This window comes from Sylvia atricapilla, chromosome 4 (assembly GCF_009819655.1).
Source record: "Sylvia atricapilla isolate bSylAtr1 chromosome 4, bSylAtr1.pri, whole genome shotgun sequence".
Taxonomy (NCBI): Eukaryota; Metazoa; Chordata; class Aves; order Passeriformes; family Sylviidae; genus Sylvia; species Sylvia atricapilla.
The window spans coordinates 9,221,592-9,243,352 of NC_089143.1; the positions used below are offsets into that span (position 1 = coordinate 9,221,592).

Here is a 21,761-nt window from a genome sequence, read left to right on the forward strand (position 1 = left end):
TCTTTACTGTCCTGCCCACCTGCTGCAGTTTTTTGCACCTCATTTCATAGTAGATTTAGGCAGGATTTACATAGGTTTCCCAGTCAGTCTCTGATTAGTGAACATTACTTGATGCACATACGGATGGAGTCCTTCTCCTGTCAAAAAGACAACTGACACCGAGGTCTCACCCACAGGAAATGATCTCTGCACTTCACTAGCTCCCCAAAAGCCTCAAAAGTATTAGTGTTTCAAGTGGTGCAACTTAAACTGCAGGCCAAAAGCACTGCTGGAGTGCAGTTGCACAGCACCTTCCCCTGCTGCAGACAGTGCCTGAGGGCAGCCAGACAGACTCAAACTAGGACTACAGGAGGGACTTCAAAGGGAAGCCTGCCAGGCTGAGAGAAGACAGAACTAGTCCATTTGACAAATGAACTGAAACAGCAGGGGAGCAGCCCTAAGAGGGATGGAGGAGGAGGAAGAGGCATGTAAAGAACAGGAAGAGAATCAGAAGGGAAGGACAGGAGTGCCATAGGTAAGGTATATATGGAAAGAAATATATTTTTCACAAAAGAGACCTGGAGCAGAAAATGAATGAATAGGACACAAACCCAACCCAAATCTACAAGCAACTAGAGGGGGAAAAAACAAACCCCTGACTAAGCATTTCTTAACAGAGGAACTTATTCACAGAGGGCTGTGAATCTTATTCAAAGCCTCAGAAGGACATAGATAACAAGAACTGAATCAATAAAATATACAAATAAACACAGTGAAAGCAATTTTAAAAATGGCTTTGAAAATATGCCTAATTTGTAGAAGTTTTCTCGAGGCAAAAGAGCTTCAGTAATTTCTTCCACTCTAGACAGCTCTTCTTCATCTCAGCTGCTTCTTTATGCCTGTTTCTGTCATTTTCTCCTCCTCATATAGAAAATCAGAAGAGTTAAGCATCAGAGAAAACCTACAGCCCTATTTTCTCCATGTGCAAGGTAATAGAGGAGGCTTTCAGAAGGCTTCTTTACTTCTAAGAATGTATAGCCTTGAAGTCCCATCCCTGGAGCAAAACATCAAACTTCTTTTTCCCTTCTGGAATGCTGACAGTGACAGTGAGATGCAGTATCCTACTGAGCAAAAGGTCTTGTTTTATGGGGAGTGAGACAAGCCCAGGAAGATCTCATCTTTCCTAATCTGGATTCCCAACCTTCCTAGGAGCGGTTATATCCTTCAGAGAGCAGTTCAGCCTTTCAGGGTCTGTAGGTGAGGCTGTCATCGTGGTGTTAGTTGTCCAAAGTCTGAAGTAAAATAAGTACAGGGAGAACGCCGAGTGAAGTGACCCAGTGTAGCTGGTCAGATCCTGCAGATAAACCTCCAGACCAATTAAATCCGTATCATGCTGTCTATAGCAGTGCTTGCCTGTGTCCCAACACACACAGTGAAGAAGCCAAGCATCAGTACTACACCTCATCTCTGTAACCTGGCATCTAGGCCCTTTCCATCAGCAAAACAAGGCTCTCCTGTATGCTCAATAGCTAAGTTACTGCCCATGCTTTAGTCTGAGGCATGGAAAATTAAAAGAAAGCATCTGGGTAAAGAGAAGTAAACATCCAGAAGAAATAGAACCTGAAGTCTTATTTTAGGCTTGAATATTCCCTTCCAGCCACAGGCAGATCTTCTTCTCTTCTTTCCCATTACATTCAGTGCATTCCACCTGTTTTCCCACAGAGCAGAGAAGTCAAAGCAGTCTGCTCTCCTTGCTCTGCCCTTGGCATGCTTAATACACATACCTTGCTTCAAGCTGAAGTGCCAGGAGTAATTACGATGATTTGCACTACCCAGCCATATTGCTGATGGAATTGTGAGGCTAGTGATACAAAATTTGTAGTTAGAGCACAGACACTCTGACACTAGCACCATTTTGGTGCACACTCATTCTCTCTTGTAAGGCTTCATCATTAAGTGCATTCAAGCTTACAAACCAGGAGCTTTTCTGTAAATGTCAAGAGTCACAAGGAATCTGAGGAGTCAAAGTCTTTTGCCTCCTTCACCAGTATCACCACAGAGCTAAGAATTGGAAGGAGAAACCAGACACAGGAAAATTTGCATTCAGCTGGCTGTATCATCCTCAAAGGTGTAGAAAGGGGAGGATGAGAGGACACCAAACAGATAAAAGCACACTCAAGAACTAACAGGGACTTCTGCTGCTGAGTTTCCTCATAATTCTAACTAGGCCTGAAAATCCTAATTAAGGAGACATTAACACTTTCACTTGGCTACTTTTCTGATTGTTGCTGAGCTTCTAATCTCCAGCAAGCTGAGGTACTTCTCTGCTTCTCCAAACACTCCCATTACCTGCTCTTCTGTATCAGATGCAATGCTTGCCTGGCTTTTCCCTCACAGCCAAATTGCTGTGACAGGAGTAGCCTCAGCTCTGCTTTGCCTGCAAATCATTCACTTTTGACTCAACAGCAGTTCCCTCCAACAGGATCAAGGCTGTGCTCACGGCAAACCTCAGTTCCCATGACTGCTGCAGCTCCATGGTTTGGTTGTCCATAGCTAGAGACTGGCACTAAAGCAGGGGAGTAAAACACAAACCCTTTCTCATGAATGAGCCATCAAGCCCCAGGACAGATCTCTGCCTGCTCCCTGTTATCCATCTGGCCAATGCTTGGATGAAATCTGAGATGAAAGAAAAAATTAACATACTCCAACTCCCACCACATCTCCAATTCTCTTTGTTGTTACACAGAAAGAAATTGTGAGAATTCCCTCTCCTGCCACTTGCTTGCAGCTCTTTTACATGGTCTCTTTGCAATCCTCTCCTCATTTCTTGTTTTGTTTTTACTATCTACTTTTATTACAGTTTTGTAGCATCTAGATGCCTGCTGTTATATGCTCCAGTTTTACCTCTGCCTTTTTCTCTGGGGAAGAGGAGGAGAGAAAGATGAAAAGGTAAAATTAATTTGTTTCTCTGATAAGGCAGTTAAGAAGCATGTTGGTCTCTCTGAGCATTTCAACAGCTTATCCCCTTTTCTAGTGTTTCTGAGAGGGGAATGAAAACCAAATGTTCAAAACTGCCAGCACATCCACATCCTCTTTTGAAAACTGAAACTAATTATAATGGCTCACACAGTCCAATTATGTTGCTGATCTAATCAGCTTACATCAGGAGAAGCGCTGAATAAACCTGTACAACGGCTGGGACACTGAATCAATTTCCCCCTGGCCCAGCACATTTAAAGCATGCTTATCAGCTGCATGACATCTGGGAAAAAAAAACCCAAACAACAACAAAAAAAGACAAAAAAAAAATCCCCCCCAATACCCCCAGTGGCTGCAAAAATTTTTTTCAGTCTTACCCTCCTATTTCTCTACCCACATACAAAAGGAAGAAGCCTTTAATTTACAAAGGATTTGGGGTTTTGTTTATAGTTGGTTTTTTTTTTTCCTGGTCTGGGCACACCCTTTTGAAATAAGGCAAACATGGGCACTTGGGTATCATTACTTAGTGATCAAACACATCATGAGACAGAAAATTGGCAAAGAAAATAAGGCTGGTTTGTTCGTGTTGGTCTTACTGTTGGCTCTTTGTGCACACTCTGAGTGGCAGGCCTCTGTAAACTGAGCTCAACACTTGGGAGGTCCTTCTTCAACTCTACTGGGGGCCTGTCCCCTCTGGCTACTCCATCAAATTTCAGAGATCTGGTTGGTGAAGGAGTAAATATTACTGTTGTACATTCTTTATCCTTTTCTTCCACGCCGTTGACATTTTCTCCATTCATGCTGACTTTTCCATCTACCTGCAGAACACAGTTAAATAAATATGCTGAGACAAGTAGCATTCAAAAGAATTTAGGAAATTAGGAGTTCAACATGATACTACAATCATTAGCACAGTCTGTGTTATCACTGAGGGATGAAGCCAAGCTCATATTTCATGTAGCAGGCCAAAACAGAAGAAGACCTTATGACCCGAGGGCACTCATAAACAAAACACAGACGCAAGGAAATAATTTTTCTGGATTTCCTGGTTTCCCACATTCTGTTCTCCCAGTAACGTACAGACACCCTTTGCGACATCACAGATCAAAGGATGTTTTTTAAAAATCATTTTTTATGTGAAATTTACACCAAAACTGCTGGGTTTTGCATTGCCTTATGCATGAGCCAAGCAGGTTCTCAAGGACTAATTATGCTGATGGACTGCTTATGTACCTCAATGACTTCACCACAGTATCAGCAGTCTGTGAGTTTATGAAGCACTGTTACATGGACTTTGAAGGGACAGGAGCAGCAGAGTTCATTCACTTGTATATTGTTCATAACAGGGAATCAAGACACCAGCAAATTGAACATTCCACCCCCTCCATAAGGCAATCAAATAGATAAGGTGCTTCCCAAAAAATTACTTTAGGCAATCTCTTTGAAAAGGAGAATGTGGAAACAATTTTAACTACCTTTATTTCTCAAGGTCAAGCCAGTTCCTTGGTGGCCATATATTCCTGCTAAGGAACATTTAAGCAAACAAGAAAGTACAAAATACGCTTTGGCTTCTTTCTCTGCACTGATACAACTTCTTGGTACTTTTACAGTGAAATTTCTGAATGGAGGTGGCATGTAAAGACTCCCTTCAGTTTGAAGGGCTCTTTGTAGAAGCATACAGGAGAAGTCTTGCTACAGAAAATTCACTGGTCATTCACCTTAAGAGTGCACGGGTGGAGAGGACCAGGTCTCCGTACCACCACACTGCTCCTGCCTGGCCACAGCACAGCTGTTCACAGGCTTGTCAGCAGGCGTGAGGAGTAAGGAGGCCTTGCTACTCTGTGCAGAGATCCTTCCTAACTTATTGAGCTTGGACACATCAAGAGTGGCACTCCAACTTTGCACATATCATCAGTATCAAGCTGAGTGCAAACTCCTTCCACTGACTTCTCGTACTTGTGCATCCAGAGCCTTGTTCTTTATGAGCATGATTAACTAAGAGGCCATCTCTGAGGTGTTGGGCATACTTAGCTCTGCCAGATGTGCAGGAAGGTGGAGAGAGTTAGCCCTTGTACAAGCAGCTCCATCACCTGTTTCACTCCATCATTTGAGTGTTTTTCAGATGAAAATGTTCCCTCCCTTTCTACACTGACATCATCCACTTAACACAGTACCTCTCTTAGGGTTTATTTTGTAACACAAGTGTGAGTAGGAACTGAGCCTCAAGCCTTCTGGTCCTGTGTGCTGGATTATCTACTAGAGAGGCAGGTTATGAAAGATCTCAAAAATAAAAAGGGCAGGAAAACACTGGCAGGCAGCACCATCCATTTCAGTGTCTCTGTTTAGATTAAGACATTTCTCTATTTATATTAAGGGGGAAAACCAAATGTTCGAATGAGGAAGATGCCCTGGCTGCAGAGTTAAACAAATGTACTCCTTTCCTTCTGATCTGGAGGAAGTCAACACATTGTCACCAGAGCTAAGAATCATCGACAGACTGGCATTTCAAGGGAAAATAATGCTGCAGCTACATGTGCCAGGGAATAATTCTTACTGAGAAAAATCACATTTTTCACATCATGTGAGCAAGATTCAGAGAATTTTTTTTGTGGTGGCTCGTGGGGTGTAGAGCCTTCATGGGTTAGTTTCTTCCCACACATGTGAATTATATGTGCAATAACATTACGGTGATACACCCACATATCTTGGTCCTCTGATGAAAGAAGTGTCAAGGATCAGAAAAAACCCCAAAAATCCACGATTCACTGATATCTAAAAAGTAAACTTGAGTCATACCAACTGAGGTATTATCAGTTTCATGTTTCAACCAGGAAACTTGGCGGGGTGTGGTTTCCACAAGAGCTGGGACAGACTCCAATAAATTATACATCACAACATACTTTTTTCACTCACTATAATCAGCTGACTTATTTTTTTTGAAAGTAAACAACCTGAATATACATGGTAGCGGTGCTACTGGGATATCAGCAGGGCTTCAGGGACCCTTGAATGCCACTTGCAAAGTATGAGCAATGGCAGACAGAAGGGCACCCAAACTCTAGAGACTGGGGCCATGCCAGTAGGCTTCACACTGCTCACAACATGACTGCTATGATACTTGCAAAAGCTCCAGTTTTGGTACAGGCACTGTGAAGCAGATGTTTTCAAACTTGACTTACTCTGGTCTGTTCTTTTTAATACATCCCAGTTCTTTGTTTTTTCCATCATTGGTTCAGTATCTTACTCCCATTCTCCACAACCACCCAGTCAAAAGATACACTCCTCAGATTTCATATTCTGGTTTCAGAACACTGTCTCCTATTCTTCTCCTATCCTCCTCTCTCACAAATCTCACAGCTGGCTTATTCCCAGCAGGCCTGCTTTCATCCAAGTTCTCTTACTTCTTTTTACTCTCATAACCTTTGCACAGTTCTTGTGATCCAATGGAGCCACTCTCCCTCTCTCACCATCAATCTCCAGTTACTCTGCTACCCCAGTACCAACCTGTTTCACTAAACCTCCATGCACAACCTAAATCCTCTCTTTATGCCTGTGAAGCATCTTTCCCCATTCATCCTTGGTGAAAAGCATGCTTAAGACAGACCATATCTTTGGGCAAACTGGCTCTTGGCTCTGAAGGAGTAGGGACACACTTATTTGGGTATGGCAAAAATTAAATTCCCAACACAAAAAGTCAGTTCAGGTCGTGCTTCGAAAGTCAGGGTCTCCACATTTCCTGCACCTTCCATTTCGTTCAAAAATAAAAAAAAAAAACCATGACCACATACTCTTTTCTAAAATCTTTCTGAGGAAATGCCATGCTTTTTTCTTAAATTCCCTCTTCCCCCAGATGAATTTAGCTGGAGGAAAAATGAGCAGTGTAAATATTTCAGTCTGAAGAGGTCAAGATTCTAAGAGGACTAGTAAACATGAAGAAACCACTAAACTGGGCAGCACAGAACACGAAGCTGAATTTTATAATATCAGAATGCTGCCATCATCTTCTGCATAATTGCATAAAGCATTTATATGTTCAGGTGAGTTAAGATCTCTTTGTCTCCTAGATGACTTTGGGACATGTGATGTATCCTACCTTAAAGTTCTTTAAAACTTCCTGTGTATTTTTGGGTTGTGAGTAAGGCTTGGGTGTCAGCATAGGCACAGCCTTGGAGATATTTTTGCTGGGAGATGTGCATCCTGTTGAACTGCTGGGCTCTAGTTCAGTGGTGGGAACAATGGTAGCTTCAATTGTGGCAGTGAATTTTGGAGCAGGGAGTGACTGTTGCCTTAAATATCTCAGAGGATTTGGGTCTTTCAGTGGGGAATTTGGTTCCACTGAATGGCTTCTTTCCAGAATTTTTGGCATCTGCAAACGCTCAAGGACAGCTTCACTGATAGTGAATCTCTCAGTGTACTGCTGGAGGATGCTCTCAGCCTCCTCCTGCGTCTTTGCATTCTTGTATGCCTCATGAAGCTCCCGCTCCCTTCTCTCTCTGCAAGGAACACAACACAGGAGAAACCATGGCGTTAGCGTGGGAAATCACATCCATTTCCTCTGCTCCATCAACATCCTCCCCTCTCCCTCATTCAGACTTGCCCACAGTTACTTATCACCTATGAAGTCCACACTCATTTTCACATGCAACTGCACTCCAGGAACACAACGTACTTCTCCTCCACGATTTCTCGGTAGGTTTTGATGCTTTTTCTGCGCTCATTCACTCCTTCTCCAGCCAATAACCTCTCCATTTTCTTTCTCTCAGCCTCCTTTTTGATCAAATCCTGTGAAGCGCTCCTTCGACGACTCTTCCACCGAGCCAGGTCCTGTGAGAGAAGGAAGGCATCTGAATGCAGAGCTGCAAATAACTAAAAAGTGGCTGCAGGTAACAACCAACCCAACCAGCTGGTTGCAATACTTGCTCTTGCCTGTGGGTTAGGCTCCCATCACCCGCAGGCAGCATGGTTTATTTCAATGACAAAAAGAGGTCATGCCATAAATGAAGACGTTGCCTGATTTCCTGATAACAGCAGGATCCAGTAAGGATTCCACAGTTTCACTGCTTATTTTGCTTTTGGCAGGAAATTTGGCCTAAAAGGACCAGTAAGGACACTCATTTTCACTTGGGCCAACACTAGGGAGAAAATCCAATTCCTCAGAAAGATTAAGTAAAAAATTATGTTTGGTGAAGAATTTTAATAATCAGATATATGGGAAGCAGGGGTTCATTGGAAGAATAGATATTGTTTTACCACGAGCTACAGCTGCACTGATAGTCTGCCTTGGAGAGCTGACAGTTCCATACTTTGCCCATGCTATCAGTCAGCTATATGCAAATGTGGGTGACCCATGATGTTGTTGAGTTTTTTGACAGAAAAATTCAGTGCAGCAACCAAATTTAAATTCTTCATCATGGCCACCCTGCAGTATTTTGGATCCAAATGCGAGCAAGAGAGGTTAGGGAGTGATGTGGCTCATACCTGGCTGGTGTGAAACATGACAGAGTAAAAAGCCTATGGTTTGTATCCAGCTATATAGAGATGTCCTTGTTGAAGTAACAGTCTCAGGTTTTTTGGAATCTGCCTGCCTGAAATTGTGCAAAGATTGACTGAATCTGGTTCTCTGCCTTTTCTGAAAAACTTGCCTGACACTAAACCACAGTCACAGGAGGTACCTGTTATGGGCCCCCGTGATGTCTTGCATCCTTTATGAATTCAAAAATCCTGGAGGATAGAGCAGCAAGGTCTTTTTCACAGTACAAGTATTACAGTAAGGAAGTTTTCTAAACTTTAAAATTTCTTTGCAGCCAACTAGCAAAGGAACAAAATTTTACATGTAAAAAGTATCCACTGCAGAAGTTCTGCAAAGAATAAAATAACTTCCTAGGAAACTGCAAGGGAACATTTGTCATTAACTTTTCAATATCAGGACTTTAGTATACAGATTATATTTCATGCAGACTAACAAATTTTGGTTTTAATAAAACTCAGATATTCATAACACATACTCAATTCAAAGGCTATTTCATTAATTACATGGTTTCCCAAATATTTTAATTGCACTTTTACTAGTAAACAGCAGAAGCTACTGCAAGCATAACTTATTTTATTGAAATCAGGAAAAAACACCATCACTTCTAATTTAGCTTGAAACCACAAATTATTAATGTTACACTTAAGGGAATGTTCATTAAAGTACTTCTTCACATGACCTAAATATATCAGTCTATAATCCCCTTCATGAAACATAGGCCTATCATTTTCCTCAGTTACTAATTATTCTCACTGAAGTACCAAAAGCATTTCTTTATTCAGCTACTTCCACTATTGCCTATTGTTTGGAAATTAGTTTTTCATTAGCGAATTTTCTAACATAAGCTTTCTTCCTCTTTTCATAATTAAAACCCAGACATGTTTATCGTTTCCCGTTCTGATGCTTTAGAATAACAATAATTTTAAAAAGCCACGGAACTGTTAATTGTTGGCAAATTTATAGCATAGGCATCTAAAATATCAGACCATATGTCTCTATAAAGTGCTCAGAATGCCAAGGGCATTCTAATACAGGCATTTTCAGTACCTCTTCAGAACTTTTAGTTCATGGAGAAGGTGCTGAGGGCCTGGAAAATGTAGGAAATTTAGCTCAGAGGATCTTCAATTCAAAGCACAATCCTCAAACTTATTGAATGTCTTTGGATTTATTCTTATCTCTGCTGGGAAATTATGGCTTCCCACACATAAGGACCTTTCGGCTGAAGTCCTTCCTTGTTCAACTGAAAAAAAAAAAAGGCACTTCTTAGCTGTATATACAATTTGTTTTTAACTCTTCCTTAAATTTTCTATCAAAAACTTCTCTGAGGTGTTTCACCTCAACAGCTTTCCTTGTAATGAGAACCTACTATACTTGAAGAGATGAGTTTTATTGTGTTCTGGGTTTTTTAAATAAATAAAAAAAATTCTCATTTAAAATAAGTCTTTAGGAATGAACAGAACTGAAACTAAAACTCCTTACACTAACTTATCTGCAGATCATGTTCTCCTGTCCTTGCTAATTTGCTGCAGACAATGTCAAATGCCTGGACAGCTTACACAAAATACATCAAGGAAAGAGGGTTTGGAAAGGCCTCGTGAACCAGGCAGGGTGTAGCTAAGATGAAGTGCCATTTGTTTGCTTGGACAAGATGGAAAACATTAATGTTTTCTGTATCTATGCAAATTTATTAAAGAAAAGGCTGACCTATTTATTCCCTGTCTGACTTAGTCTTGTATTTTGTCATTTTGGATATTGACTAATTACTAAAGTTAGAGAAGTCAGCAGTTAGAAGTTGTTCTTCCATTTTTTTTTTAACCTAATCACAGTTTCTTTACTTTTTTTAAAAAAAAGCTAAATAGCTGCTGAACAGACAGAGGGACTGGAAGATCTTGTATTCTTTGATTTACATCAAATTATGAACTTCTATGCTTTTAGCAACAATCCACTTAAGAAATAAAATTTCTCCTGATGATTTAAAGAACTTGACAGCGAGTGCAGATTTAGCAGGCTGTCCTGTTTCTGCCTAGCTGGCTGGCCTCAGTGCCTGCCAGCACTGCAGACAATGTTGTATACTCACATCTTGCCATCTGGTCTCGTCCTCTTTCAGCTGGTTGTGTATATTCTGCAGCTTCTCATGGCGAGCTTTGCTATGAGGCTGAGTCACAGCTTCTTCTTCACATCTCATGTCAAACATACTCACACTCCTGAACAAGGGGAAAAATAACAACAAGCCCAGTCTTATTCAGAGGTTTATATTCCTTCAGCTTGTAAGCGCTGAAGCCACATGAGGGTGCTACAGCAGAATCAGACACCTGCTCCATTACAAAGCTCCCAAAAGCAGCAGTGGCCAAGATGGGCTTGTTAGCATTCCTATGGCTCCTACACAGTTCTTCAGGCACTACACTGGTCAACTTCCCAGTTTGTTAGTCGACCACAAGTTTGTCTCTCACTAAGAAGCACTACTAACTTTACACTTCCATCAATAGGTCCTATTAAAATCATTCTATCATTCAGAACATTTTATTTTCTGAAGATTTGTACTCAATGGGTTTTCAAGATCACTCAGATTAACACCACAGACAGAAGTTTACATTTCAGGGTAAAAGAAGGCTTGAGAAGTACATCCAGGGCAGCATGGCCAGCTAAATGCTATTGCTGCAAACCCAGAGAAGCAGGCTTGGTTCAAACTGCATGGTACTTTCTCCTCTCCCCTGTCCTCCCCTCCCTGCCTTGAAGAAATCCAGTACTACCAGCACCAACTTACTAATACAGCTAACCTAGCAAGGAAAATATGACATCCAGAACAAAAAAAAAGGTTTTCCTATTTGTGCCTCTGACCTTTGGAGAGTTAAAAAAAAAAAAAAAAAAAAAAAGGTTATGGTTTGATGTTATACATCTCTTTATATTATATAAAGAACTTCACACAAAGATAACATGCTTACTACTCCACCTCTACTACCTATTATTAGTAAAACATGACCTCAGTTGTGCCATTCAAAGCAAAAGGAAACTTAAAATAAAGCCATGCAGTTCCACATCAAGTGATTTCACAGCAGTCCTCAAATGATAACCTGCAGCTTTACGTGAGCCAATGAGCCAACTAGCAGGAGAAGCACCCAATGAAGATAAAATTGTGGGCAACTGTGTCCACAGTAATTAAAGTGAATAGTCACGGAAAGCTGTGCATATATTTAGGAGCCACCATTTGTATTCAGGCAAGCAAAGACAGGAATGCCACTCTCAAGGAAAAACTTGAAAGGTCTGGACAGTGTATAGAAAAGGAAATGCACAGATTCCATCCTGCTAAGTAGGTATTTATTCAGAAATGAAGGACAGAATAAACATCTTATTGCCTTTAAGCATGAACAGTGAAGTTAATATATTGCTGTCAACATATTACTCTGCTTCACCCCTTAAACAGAATGCTGAGGGTTACACTAATTTGGGTTTTTCTGTGGTTAGTTTAACAGTTGCATCATTCAGAATTGGATTGGAACACTCCTAAATAACAACCTAAAGAGATGGCAAGTGTTGTTGTTTTTTAAAACTTTGATAGATTGGTGAGGAAGGTTGGAAGATGCATAACTTGAAATAAAGTTACTCCTTATTTAGACACTCTTGGTTTATGCCAGTTTATGAACTTTTGAAACTCACCCTGGGAAAGTTTTTAGTGTTCAGGATTAGATATCTTGTGCCTACTGGGTCAAACTAGTTGTGTAGCTCCTCTCTTGTAATCTTTCCTCATGTCCAAAGAATTTTTCATTCACATGCAGTAGGAGAAAAGGTAAGACCTGAAATGGTGGTTACTGATCCTAGCAGAATGCCATTTGGGATGGAAGAATCTTGCCTTTCCAGCAGGAGTACCTGAATTCCCTAATGTAAGTCTAATATACATTCCCTGAATTCATGCAGGTCTCACAGGGTGCACAAAGACAGCAACAGATTTTATAACTATTAACAGTGCAGTAAAAAAGGTTCTCTGAAAAAGGCTTTAGCCTTGGCCAGGAGTCAAACTCAAAATACATTACATCCCTAGATGCACCTCCTACTCCATCAGTCACCTCCTGCTGCTGGGCCTTCATTGTCTTGGATAAACAACTGGCTGGGTTCAAACTTCAACCCTGCAGCAACATGTTTTTCCGCAACAGTATCTTCCCGAGACAGCAATTGGAAGGAGTCCCATCTCAAAGCACTGTGCTCCACTCTGACCAGCATGTAGTAATCCTCAAGGAGAAAAACCTCCTTTCCTGAGTACATGGACAAGGCCAACTGAAAGGTCTACATCAATTTCTCTGCCTGACAAGCTCATCCTCAGAAAAGAACCAAAGAGGCCAAAACTCAGAGCTTCTATCAAAAGACACTTGTCACTATGAGTCCCACATATTTTTCTCCTACTTCTGTCTTGTATAATCTACAAATGCCTCCAGACAATCACTAACACCTCCATGAACAGAACTAGATTTACTCCTTCCCTCGACCACATGCTGGGCCAGCAGGCACACAGCATACAAGCAGACAGGGAATATGTAACTGCACCAAATTCAAGTTCATTAACTTTCTGCCATTAGCACAGCTCTGGAGATTGTGTACAAACTCTGTCCTGAAGCAAGAGGCCTTTCTGCTGACCAGTGTACCAGACCTGCCATTCTAACAGTGACCTGGGAAAAAGCACTGTGCAGATACAACAGTGTATTTGGGATGCTGGGATTTTCAAGCTACACTGCTTTATTATCACAAATTACAGTTGTTCTTGTCAGTGATATCATGCAACAATTACTTTTTTTTTAACAGATCTAAATAAATTTTAGGTTAAAAAAAACTGAAGGACTTCGGTGTTTAGATTACTTAATTTAAAAGTGAGAGATAAGGTAAAAAACCTTTTTATGAGAATATACTAACAATCCTTATGTAAGGCATTCATTATGTGGCTGCATTACCATTTTACAGTCATACTAAGATGTAAGAAACTCCAACGAAACATAAAAAGGGACAGAATGGTTCAAAATCAGACTCTAGTAAACTAATACTCAAAAATCTGAGCTCAATAAACTGAGCTAAACTCACATTGGACTGTAAGGGTACCACCTGAATTCCCTCTTTGGAAGATGGGAATGGGCCTGAGCAGCAGCAACACACTAAGTATTGCCTTTTCTGGACCCTGAGACAGACCAGGGCTGATGATAATATCTAATTTTCTTCTAACTAGCAAAGGGAACTTCGACAGTCTGATAAAAGGGTCCTTAGTTTTGCTGCTGGAATAAAGAGCATCTAGTCTAAGACTGAATTCAAGTTACAGTTTTCAATGGGGACTTGGCAAATATTTAAAAAGCATTTTAAGTGTAAGTTCAATTTATTTCCTACTTGAGAGCCAAGTTTTATTAGAGTCTTCATAAACACTTGGTCTTCAGAAGGGAAAACACAGTCTTACTTTCATAAGAACTTAAAAGACAATATAGGAAAATAGTTGCTCTGTAAACTGTAGCACATCTGGAAAGGATGACAATGAGGTTTGAACATTAATTGTTTTGCTTTTTAAAACAAAACCAGAATCAATATGGAATAAGCAATATGATTTATCGATTGTTGCTACTCTCACATTATGTCACCAAGCTCATTGCAATGCCTCTTTGAAGGCACCTCCATGTACCTTCTCACGTGGCTGCATTTCATACAGACATGCAGAGATAAAAAATCAATCACACAGGCAGGCTTTCTGAAATAGCTGGAACATCCCCATTGTTAAGTGTATAGCACTTCTATGCTATATTGCTCTTTTTATCTCATCTCTTAATTTGACCTGACAGATTCCTGCTGCTCGAAAATGATCATGTCTACTCTGTAGTCAGAGAACAGAGGCTTTGCTCAGCATAAAGGTATTACAGAGCTGGTAAAGAACACTCAGTCCATGATTCTAAGCTTTATCATTACAGGAAAGGGTGAAAATTGCACAGGAGTCTCTGTGTATACTCATTATAAAACCCCCACAATTTTCCATACTGTTTCTATTTTGGGATTTAATCTGGGAGACAGAGAAGGTCATGTGCATTTCTGTGAACAGAAGGACATTAAGGATATTATTACGTGGGTAGTTCCCAAATATTTCTCTTCTAAATAGCTAATACTTCCAAAGAGCTTTCCAAATGACATTGCATACTATTTGTACTGAAGTCTGTAGGTATACATGAACAATTAAATTTTTTGAGTGTAATATATGTCAGTTCTACTCCTTCTATGAAACATGACACATTGAGGTGAAGAGCTTAAAAACTGACATTTAGTACATTATTAAATTAAACCTAACCTGGAAGGGATTGAATATAAAATTTTTAAATAGAGTAAAGGCTCAGCCAAAGATGTATCTTCCTGGTAGTTATTCTGAAGATCACAGTGATATTATTTTGCTTTGAGATTTATTTATTTCTTCCTGTTTCTCCTTATACTTCATTTTTTTCTTCAACACCCAGACTCAACCCAACTCTCTTTACCTGTAGCTGATTAGAGGCAATGGAAATTCAGAAGAAAACCAAGGCAAAATAAAAGAAAAAAAGAGGAAGCAATACTTTAAGCAACAGCTGGACATTAGTATTACACTTATTTTTATGGGCTTTTATATAGAAATTATTTTGAATTTCAATGTAAGCCATATTGCATTCCATTTTTCAGTGCTGTCTGAAAAATTTATTTGCCAAAACACTGCAAAATAATAATGATGCATTATTCAACTGCATTTTAAATTAGTAGAGAGATGGGAAAGCATGCAGTGTAAGTTGTTTAAAACAGAATCTTGTGAACACAAGACAACTTACTCTGCGTCATCAGACACAGCAGTTCTGGGGCCGAATCTACAAGACCAAATATAAAATTAGATTGTGGATAAATACATTAAGTAGTAATTGCAACTGGACCCATAAAGTTTGCACAACTGTCACTTCTACTAGTAAAGCTGACCAAAATAGAACCATACTGTTCAGGGATTATGTATTCATCAAACAAGACTTACCTGATGATCCTGAGGTCAAACTACATGAGAACACCACCCATCCCTCCTTAAACACATACTTATGCCCCACATTATAAAAATCTGTTGAAGTATACCTAAAATGTGTTTAGAAAATAGTTATTGAAAATAGAAAATGTCTTACCATTTACATTCTGACATACATGCAATGAATGGAGACAAAAGTTAACAGTTACATTCCACAGCAGTGCATAGTACCACTATTTCTGAAGCATGAAAGAGGCAAATATAGTCAGAGAGTGAGTCATAGGGTCTCCTTTTTCTTTTTGTATTTAGGGATATATTTCTTTTTTCCTTTTTTTTTTTTCCTTAGTTTTTGTTGTTGTTTGATTTTTTCTTTTGTTTGTTTTGTTGTTTTCATTTGGGCAGGTTTTTTTCGGGATTTTTTTGGTTAATTGGCTGGTTGGTTGGTTTGGAATTTTTATTGTTTTCTTTGCTTTTTGGTTGGTTTTGGTTTTTGTTAGTTGGTTTTGGTTTTCTTTCCTCAGGGCAGGGAAGTATTGCTGAAAAAAGTTACTGGTAATACAGAAACCAGCAGCATTCACTAAAATTACAGTCTTGTTTAGAGCTATGCAAACCACATATTTATATCTGTGATTTACCATAAAAGAGCATCAAGCACAAAAGTCAATACTACAACATTTCTAATCATGGGAGAAATAGAATAAGCATATCTCAATAAGCAGAGTCCATTTTAGCATCTCCTCTTCATAAACGTTTCTTGCAATTTAACATATATACTGTAATCAAACATTCCTTTCACTTCGCTTTCAATAAAATATGTTTAAAATTCAAAATAAAATGCATTACACAACTATTATTTTAGTTTCTAAAATGTATATTACTGACATACAGTGTTTTAGTGTGGACTGAAAACACACCAGGCAGTGCACAATCTGAACTCTGAAGTGTGCACACAGGGGTGTACAAGCCGTGTGATTCACACCAGAAAGCTCACGTTTGCAGATGCTCATCCTTGGATGAAAGTGTTTCCATTTTGTTTTCCTCAGGAATCTCTTGAAGCTTTGGTGTTTCACCAAAATGGACTTCATTGTGGCCATCTTCAGCCACTTGGGCGCTACTAATAATCTCATCTTGTCCTGCAGGTGGGAGACTGTCCTCCTGCCCTTGCTGCTGTTCTTGAGATGGTTCTATTGCAGGTTTTCCAGAGCTATTAGTGTAGCCTTGTGGACATTTTTCAGGCCTGAGTGAGCCAAAGGCAGTAGTGCAAAGGGATGGATTAAGCAACGTTTCAAAAATAGCACATACATAAGGAAAAGCCTAACTATAAGTTAACAAAAACCAGCCCCTACAAACCCAAGTAGCTGACATAGAACAAGCTAAGTGAGGTAGGAGCAAAAACCATAATTTTAAGAGTCAAATGCTTGTACCATTCTTCTAATTCAGAAAATAAACTGTCCATAACGCCACTGAAAATTAAAGTACTAAGTCTTTTCAACACCCAGCCACTGTTGAATTCTATGGTAGATGACAGATTTGTTTTCTCCTAGCTGAAATTTAAGCTAGCTTTTCATCCATGTCTGTACAGGCACATGCATATCCTTCTCCTCAAGTACCCTGAAGAAGCTGATGAGTAAGAACCTTTCCACTCTTGCTTGCATGTAGCTCAACCACCAAATGATAACTCTCTTCAAAAACTTCAACACTCACACAGCCTCAAACATCTGAACAAAGGTGCTTAGAAAGACATTGAGCATTATCAGGAAGAATCTTGGGAGCCCTAGATTTCCTGTTAGAAAGTCACCGGCACTAGTTAAACCTTAGACAATCATCAAACCTACTACATGCAGCATCTCCATTTCTAGCTGGACACACTTGTAATGATTACTTCATACTTAATCAGAAACCTATGCAAATGTAATTGTTATGTAGATCTGTTTCCACATGTTTTTAGAATTTCACATCTGGTAGAGCTGCTCTGAGACTCCACATGGCTCTTCTAAAGGGGCCAGAAACTTTCTACTGCCTTCTACTGAGCAGAAAGAATTAGCAGAGAACCTGAGGATGAGTATGAAAATAACCACTACTGGGCCACCAGCAGATTTCCTGATATATACATCTTGACAGACAGCCCACAGGGACACAGAAAAACACAACTTTCTTACCTCATGGTTTTCTTCTCAAGTTCTGCAGCTGTGCCCTGCTTATTTTGCTGCTTTGAAAATGGCATGGGAAGGAACTGCTTAACACTGGGCCCAGGCTGCTTAAGAAAAGTTCTGGTTCTTCTGGCTAACATGTCATCTCTTTGTGGATCTGGAAATTTCATGTTGTTTTCTGTTCCATCGCTCTGCAGTTGAGGGTTTTCAAGCTGTTCTTGGCTCTCTTCTTGTGTGACAGTACTGCTCAGAGAGACAAGTGACACTGTTCCATGATAATGCTCACTTGTACAGCAACTGGCTGCTCAGGCAATGTGAGGTACTGTTACTCAAAATAAAGTTGAGAATGATGGACAACTAGGCAAACTAGGCATTTTTAGCCACAGCACAGGGAGTAAGAGGAAATTAGGTTGAACTCCACACTTATGCAGGTGATTTGTTAGAAGTTGGGATTGCATACAAGTCTATGTGACAACTTACTCACTTGGAAGCTGGCATAAAAATCTAGACAAAGCACCATGGTTTGCAAAAGAAATCCCCCCAAAAGATGAAGGACTATTTTCATGCTGAGCAATAATTAACAACTGAAGTACTTAAATATTATGAAAGAAAACAGGCTGTTTTATATTCATAGGATACGTTCTTGTAAGTAGTTTCACAAAACAGAACACATGCCATGATGAATGACTAAAACACATCTTTAAGGCCCATGTGAAGAATGGGACAACACTGCTGACTGATCCAAGCCAACACCACACACAAACCAGGCTCAGAGGGATCTGCTTCTGTTCTCTGACCTTCCTCCTTCCTGTGGAATCCTCAAATCCTTTTCACGAGCTACAGCCTCTTCTTGCTGCTGCTGCAGCAGGTAAGGAGCTACTGACAGGGCAGGACAATTTATGGGAATGGAGCTTGTGGTACGCCTCGGAAAAGTTCCCATCCTTCTAACCAACATATCATCTCTCTCAATATCTGGTAAATTCCTGTCACATTCTTCCTTGGTGCTTTCTTGCTGTTTGAGCAAACTCTGTGGGGTTTGTTCCTCAGAGATGACATCAGAAGCTGGTACAGGTGATGGAATTCTCCTGCAAGAGTCATCTGTACCTGACTTGACTCCTCCCTTACTAGTGATGAGAATGAGAGGAGGAGTGAGACAGACAAAGGCATTCTCAGGTCAAATGAAAGATAAGAAAAAGGAGTAATCTAACTCAGTTTGCAAATGTTTTATAAACACACAAACTTAACTGAATTAACTGCTTGCTAAAAGCATTAATTAAAAATTCTTGCTGCAGCCACAGACTAAGTGATTAAAGAAACACTAAAGAAATATAAGATCTGTTAATGCGTTAATGACCCAGATAATTCTTCTCCAGATAAATGCCAGAAACACAGAGCAGCAGTACACCATCTTCAAAAAGAAAGTAAATCCATTAGCTTTGAAAAAAACATTTTTTGAAGATCAGCAAGGCCTGCAAGCTGAATGACAAATCCCTAATATGCTGAAAGCAGGCAGAACAAAGCTGCTGGAATCCAAGCGGCAGAAAAATCATGAATGACAGCTCAGCCTCTGAGATACCAGTGACTTCACTGCCCACCAGAAATTTTGAGCAAGTGTTCTGAAGACCTGTGCATAGCGTTTTGCATAATCCTAAAGATGTTAAGATACTGTGAAGACATCAGATGCCTTCTGAACAAGGCCATGCGCGTCAACAGCTCTCGGGTTTATGCTGCAGTTCACTCCCATGCAGATCAGCATCTGGCAAGAACAGTTTTCATTTACAGCTCAGTAGCACTTCCTAAACCACACCAAATACCTGGACTCATCTTCTGGCTCAGATACTTCACTGCTGTGTTCAGCAGACCCAAGACTGACAGCAGTGGTTGAAGGAGAGCTTTCAACACCAGAGGATCTCCCCACACTGTCTTTCTTGCTTTCCTCTTCTGTTCCACTCTTGGATGAAGCTCTGCCAATAACGAGCTTGTCCCATTTCTGTTGATCAATCTCAGTCACTGGCCCAAAATGCACAAACTTCTGTTTGGGGCTACCAGACTTTTTGTTTGCTCTGGTTTTGCGGACAGCAAAATCATCATGGGCTACCGCTTTCACCGTGGTATCAGCTGGTGGCAGGGTGTTGCTGGAACATCTGAAATCTTCATCACTGGTCATAATGAGGAATAAAAGAATGCCCCCAACATGAGACCCTCACAATAAAACAAATTAAATGCTCCTAAAGGTTTTGAAGGGGTTTTATTTTAAAGTTTGAGGACACAGGTATAAACAGCTGTGCCATACTGAGTCCCAAGTGACATATAAAATGCAAAAATACTGCAGGCCTGTGGGGAAAACTCGGGGAGTACATCCATGGAAGCACCTCCTAAAAGCAAGGAATGTAGCATATGGCCTGTTCCAAACTCAGTTCTTCACCCTATCAAAGCCACAGTTTTCTTATCTGCTCACATATAGCCAGGCCACGCACTGTATGTGACTGTATGGCACTAGAACTCACTTTGGCATGAGGGAAAGTGGCATGGGACCACTACCAAGGGCAATTCACTTACCCTAAACCAAACAGACTGAATCCTGACTTTAATAAATCACCTTAAAAGTAACAGAGAGACTGCTAATATCTTTAGGATGAAAGATTGATTGAGTTGCGATTTATTAGAGCTAAAGTTTTATACAATAACCACATTGTTAGAAGAGTGCAAGAACAGACAGCCATCCTTAACTGGAAAATGGCATGCACCTAAACAGGAAGACTAGGAGTTGTTTCCTTTCCTACTGGAGTCACAAATCACCTGCCTATGTTATAGTCCATTTCCATAGGGAAACGGTTTAGAATAACTGCTTTATACTGGCTCCCTTTGTAGAGATTTTGTTAACAACAAGAGCATACAAACACCATACAATGAGGCTCCTGAAACCCTGCTGCAGTGAGAAACGGTGTTGGTGTATTTACACAGCACTGGAGTACAATGCTATGCTGACATATCAGCTCAGGTTTCAAAAGAGCAAAGAGACATTAATGCAAAGATGCTGATCCTCAGGTAATACTCCCAAGGTACAAAACACTCCAAGTCCTGAAGACAGCTTGGTAAGGAGCAATGTAGTTGCTAGTGTATTAGTGGTACCACTTGGAACTTTCTGCTGCTCAACTTCAAGCAGCTTTGAAGGAAATTCAGCCACGTGACAAGAGGGACATCTCTGATATTGACTTAAGAGTATCAACAAGAAAAGTGACTGTGAAACTACTATAGTGCTCTAAATGATGGACACACTTTCATTTCATGACAGATAGCATATCTGTACAGATGTTTGGACTCCTCCTGAAAACTGAAATAGGTAAGGACTGGTTGTCAACAAGGCATCTTCAAGTTTAAAATCACAAGCACACACAGCAGATTGTGGCAAACATGCTTCCCAGGGTGCCAATCCAGTCCATAAGCAGAAACCATACCTGGGCTCCCCTGACAGTTTCAATCTTTTCCAGGTCTCCAGATCTGCTTTTGTAATAGAGGCATTGACAAAAGGCACATCTTCTTGTAGCTGAGGAAGGATGCTTTGAGATTTCCGTTTCGCCAAATCATCTCTCTCATTTTCAAGCTCCTTCACCTGCTGTTCCTCCTCTGACTCAGTCTTCTCACTTTGCAGAAGTGGGTTCTCTTTGCTTGTAACTATTTGCCTTACTGATGTCATGTGCACCCGTCTTCTTCTAATTTAATGCATATTCCAGTTCAGCAAGGAAAGATATTTTGAGGAAGCAATTATAAATCAGTGTCAAAAGAAGAGGTTCAGAGCACAAGAAGATAAAACTGAATTTATAATATTAGTTTCATGTTAATTTTAGGAAGTAAACATGGAATGAATCATTTGAAGTTCAAACCTATCAGCTATGCTACCACACTCATGCCCTACTGAGACCACTTCTTCACTTGAACTTCTATTCCCAGCTCAAGTAAGAAAAATCTTTATGTTATTACTGTATTAAGCATTTCTGCAATAAGCTTTTTCTGAAATAGTTACAAATATCTAATTTGCATATTTTTCACACAGTGAATTCAGGTTTTGCTCTCAAACATACTACAGAATTTCTTTGATCTTAAGAGTCATGTCAATAGCATTGGACTACTAAAATTT

General features: G+C 40.2%; 1 protein-coding gene across 1 annotated transcript in view; it reads right to left on the reverse strand.

Moving 5' to 3' along the window:
* LIMCH1 (LIM and calponin homology domains 1) overlaps nt 1–21,761 on the reverse strand; it is a 175,416-nt gene that overhangs the window by 28,536 nt on the left and 125,119 nt on the right. The window contains exons 11-20 of the mRNA XM_066317063.1: nt 21,082–21,336; nt 19,438–19,782; nt 18,421–18,747; nt 17,633–17,866; nt 16,465–16,710; nt 15,295–15,330; nt 10,566–10,692; nt 7,628–7,782; nt 7,052–7,451; nt 3,555–3,776 (exon numbers count right to left, since the gene is read on the reverse strand). Coding sequence (XP_066173160.1) covers nt 3,555–3,776; nt 7,052–7,451; nt 7,628–7,782; nt 10,566–10,692; nt 15,295–15,330; nt 16,465–16,710; nt 17,633–17,866; nt 18,421–18,747; nt 19,438–19,782; nt 21,082–21,336 — 2,347 coding nt within the window. The remainder of the gene's footprint in view (nt 1–3,554; nt 3,777–7,051; nt 7,452–7,627; nt 7,783–10,565; nt 10,693–15,294; nt 15,331–16,464; nt 16,711–17,632; nt 17,867–18,420; nt 18,748–19,437; nt 19,783–21,081; nt 21,337–21,761) is intronic.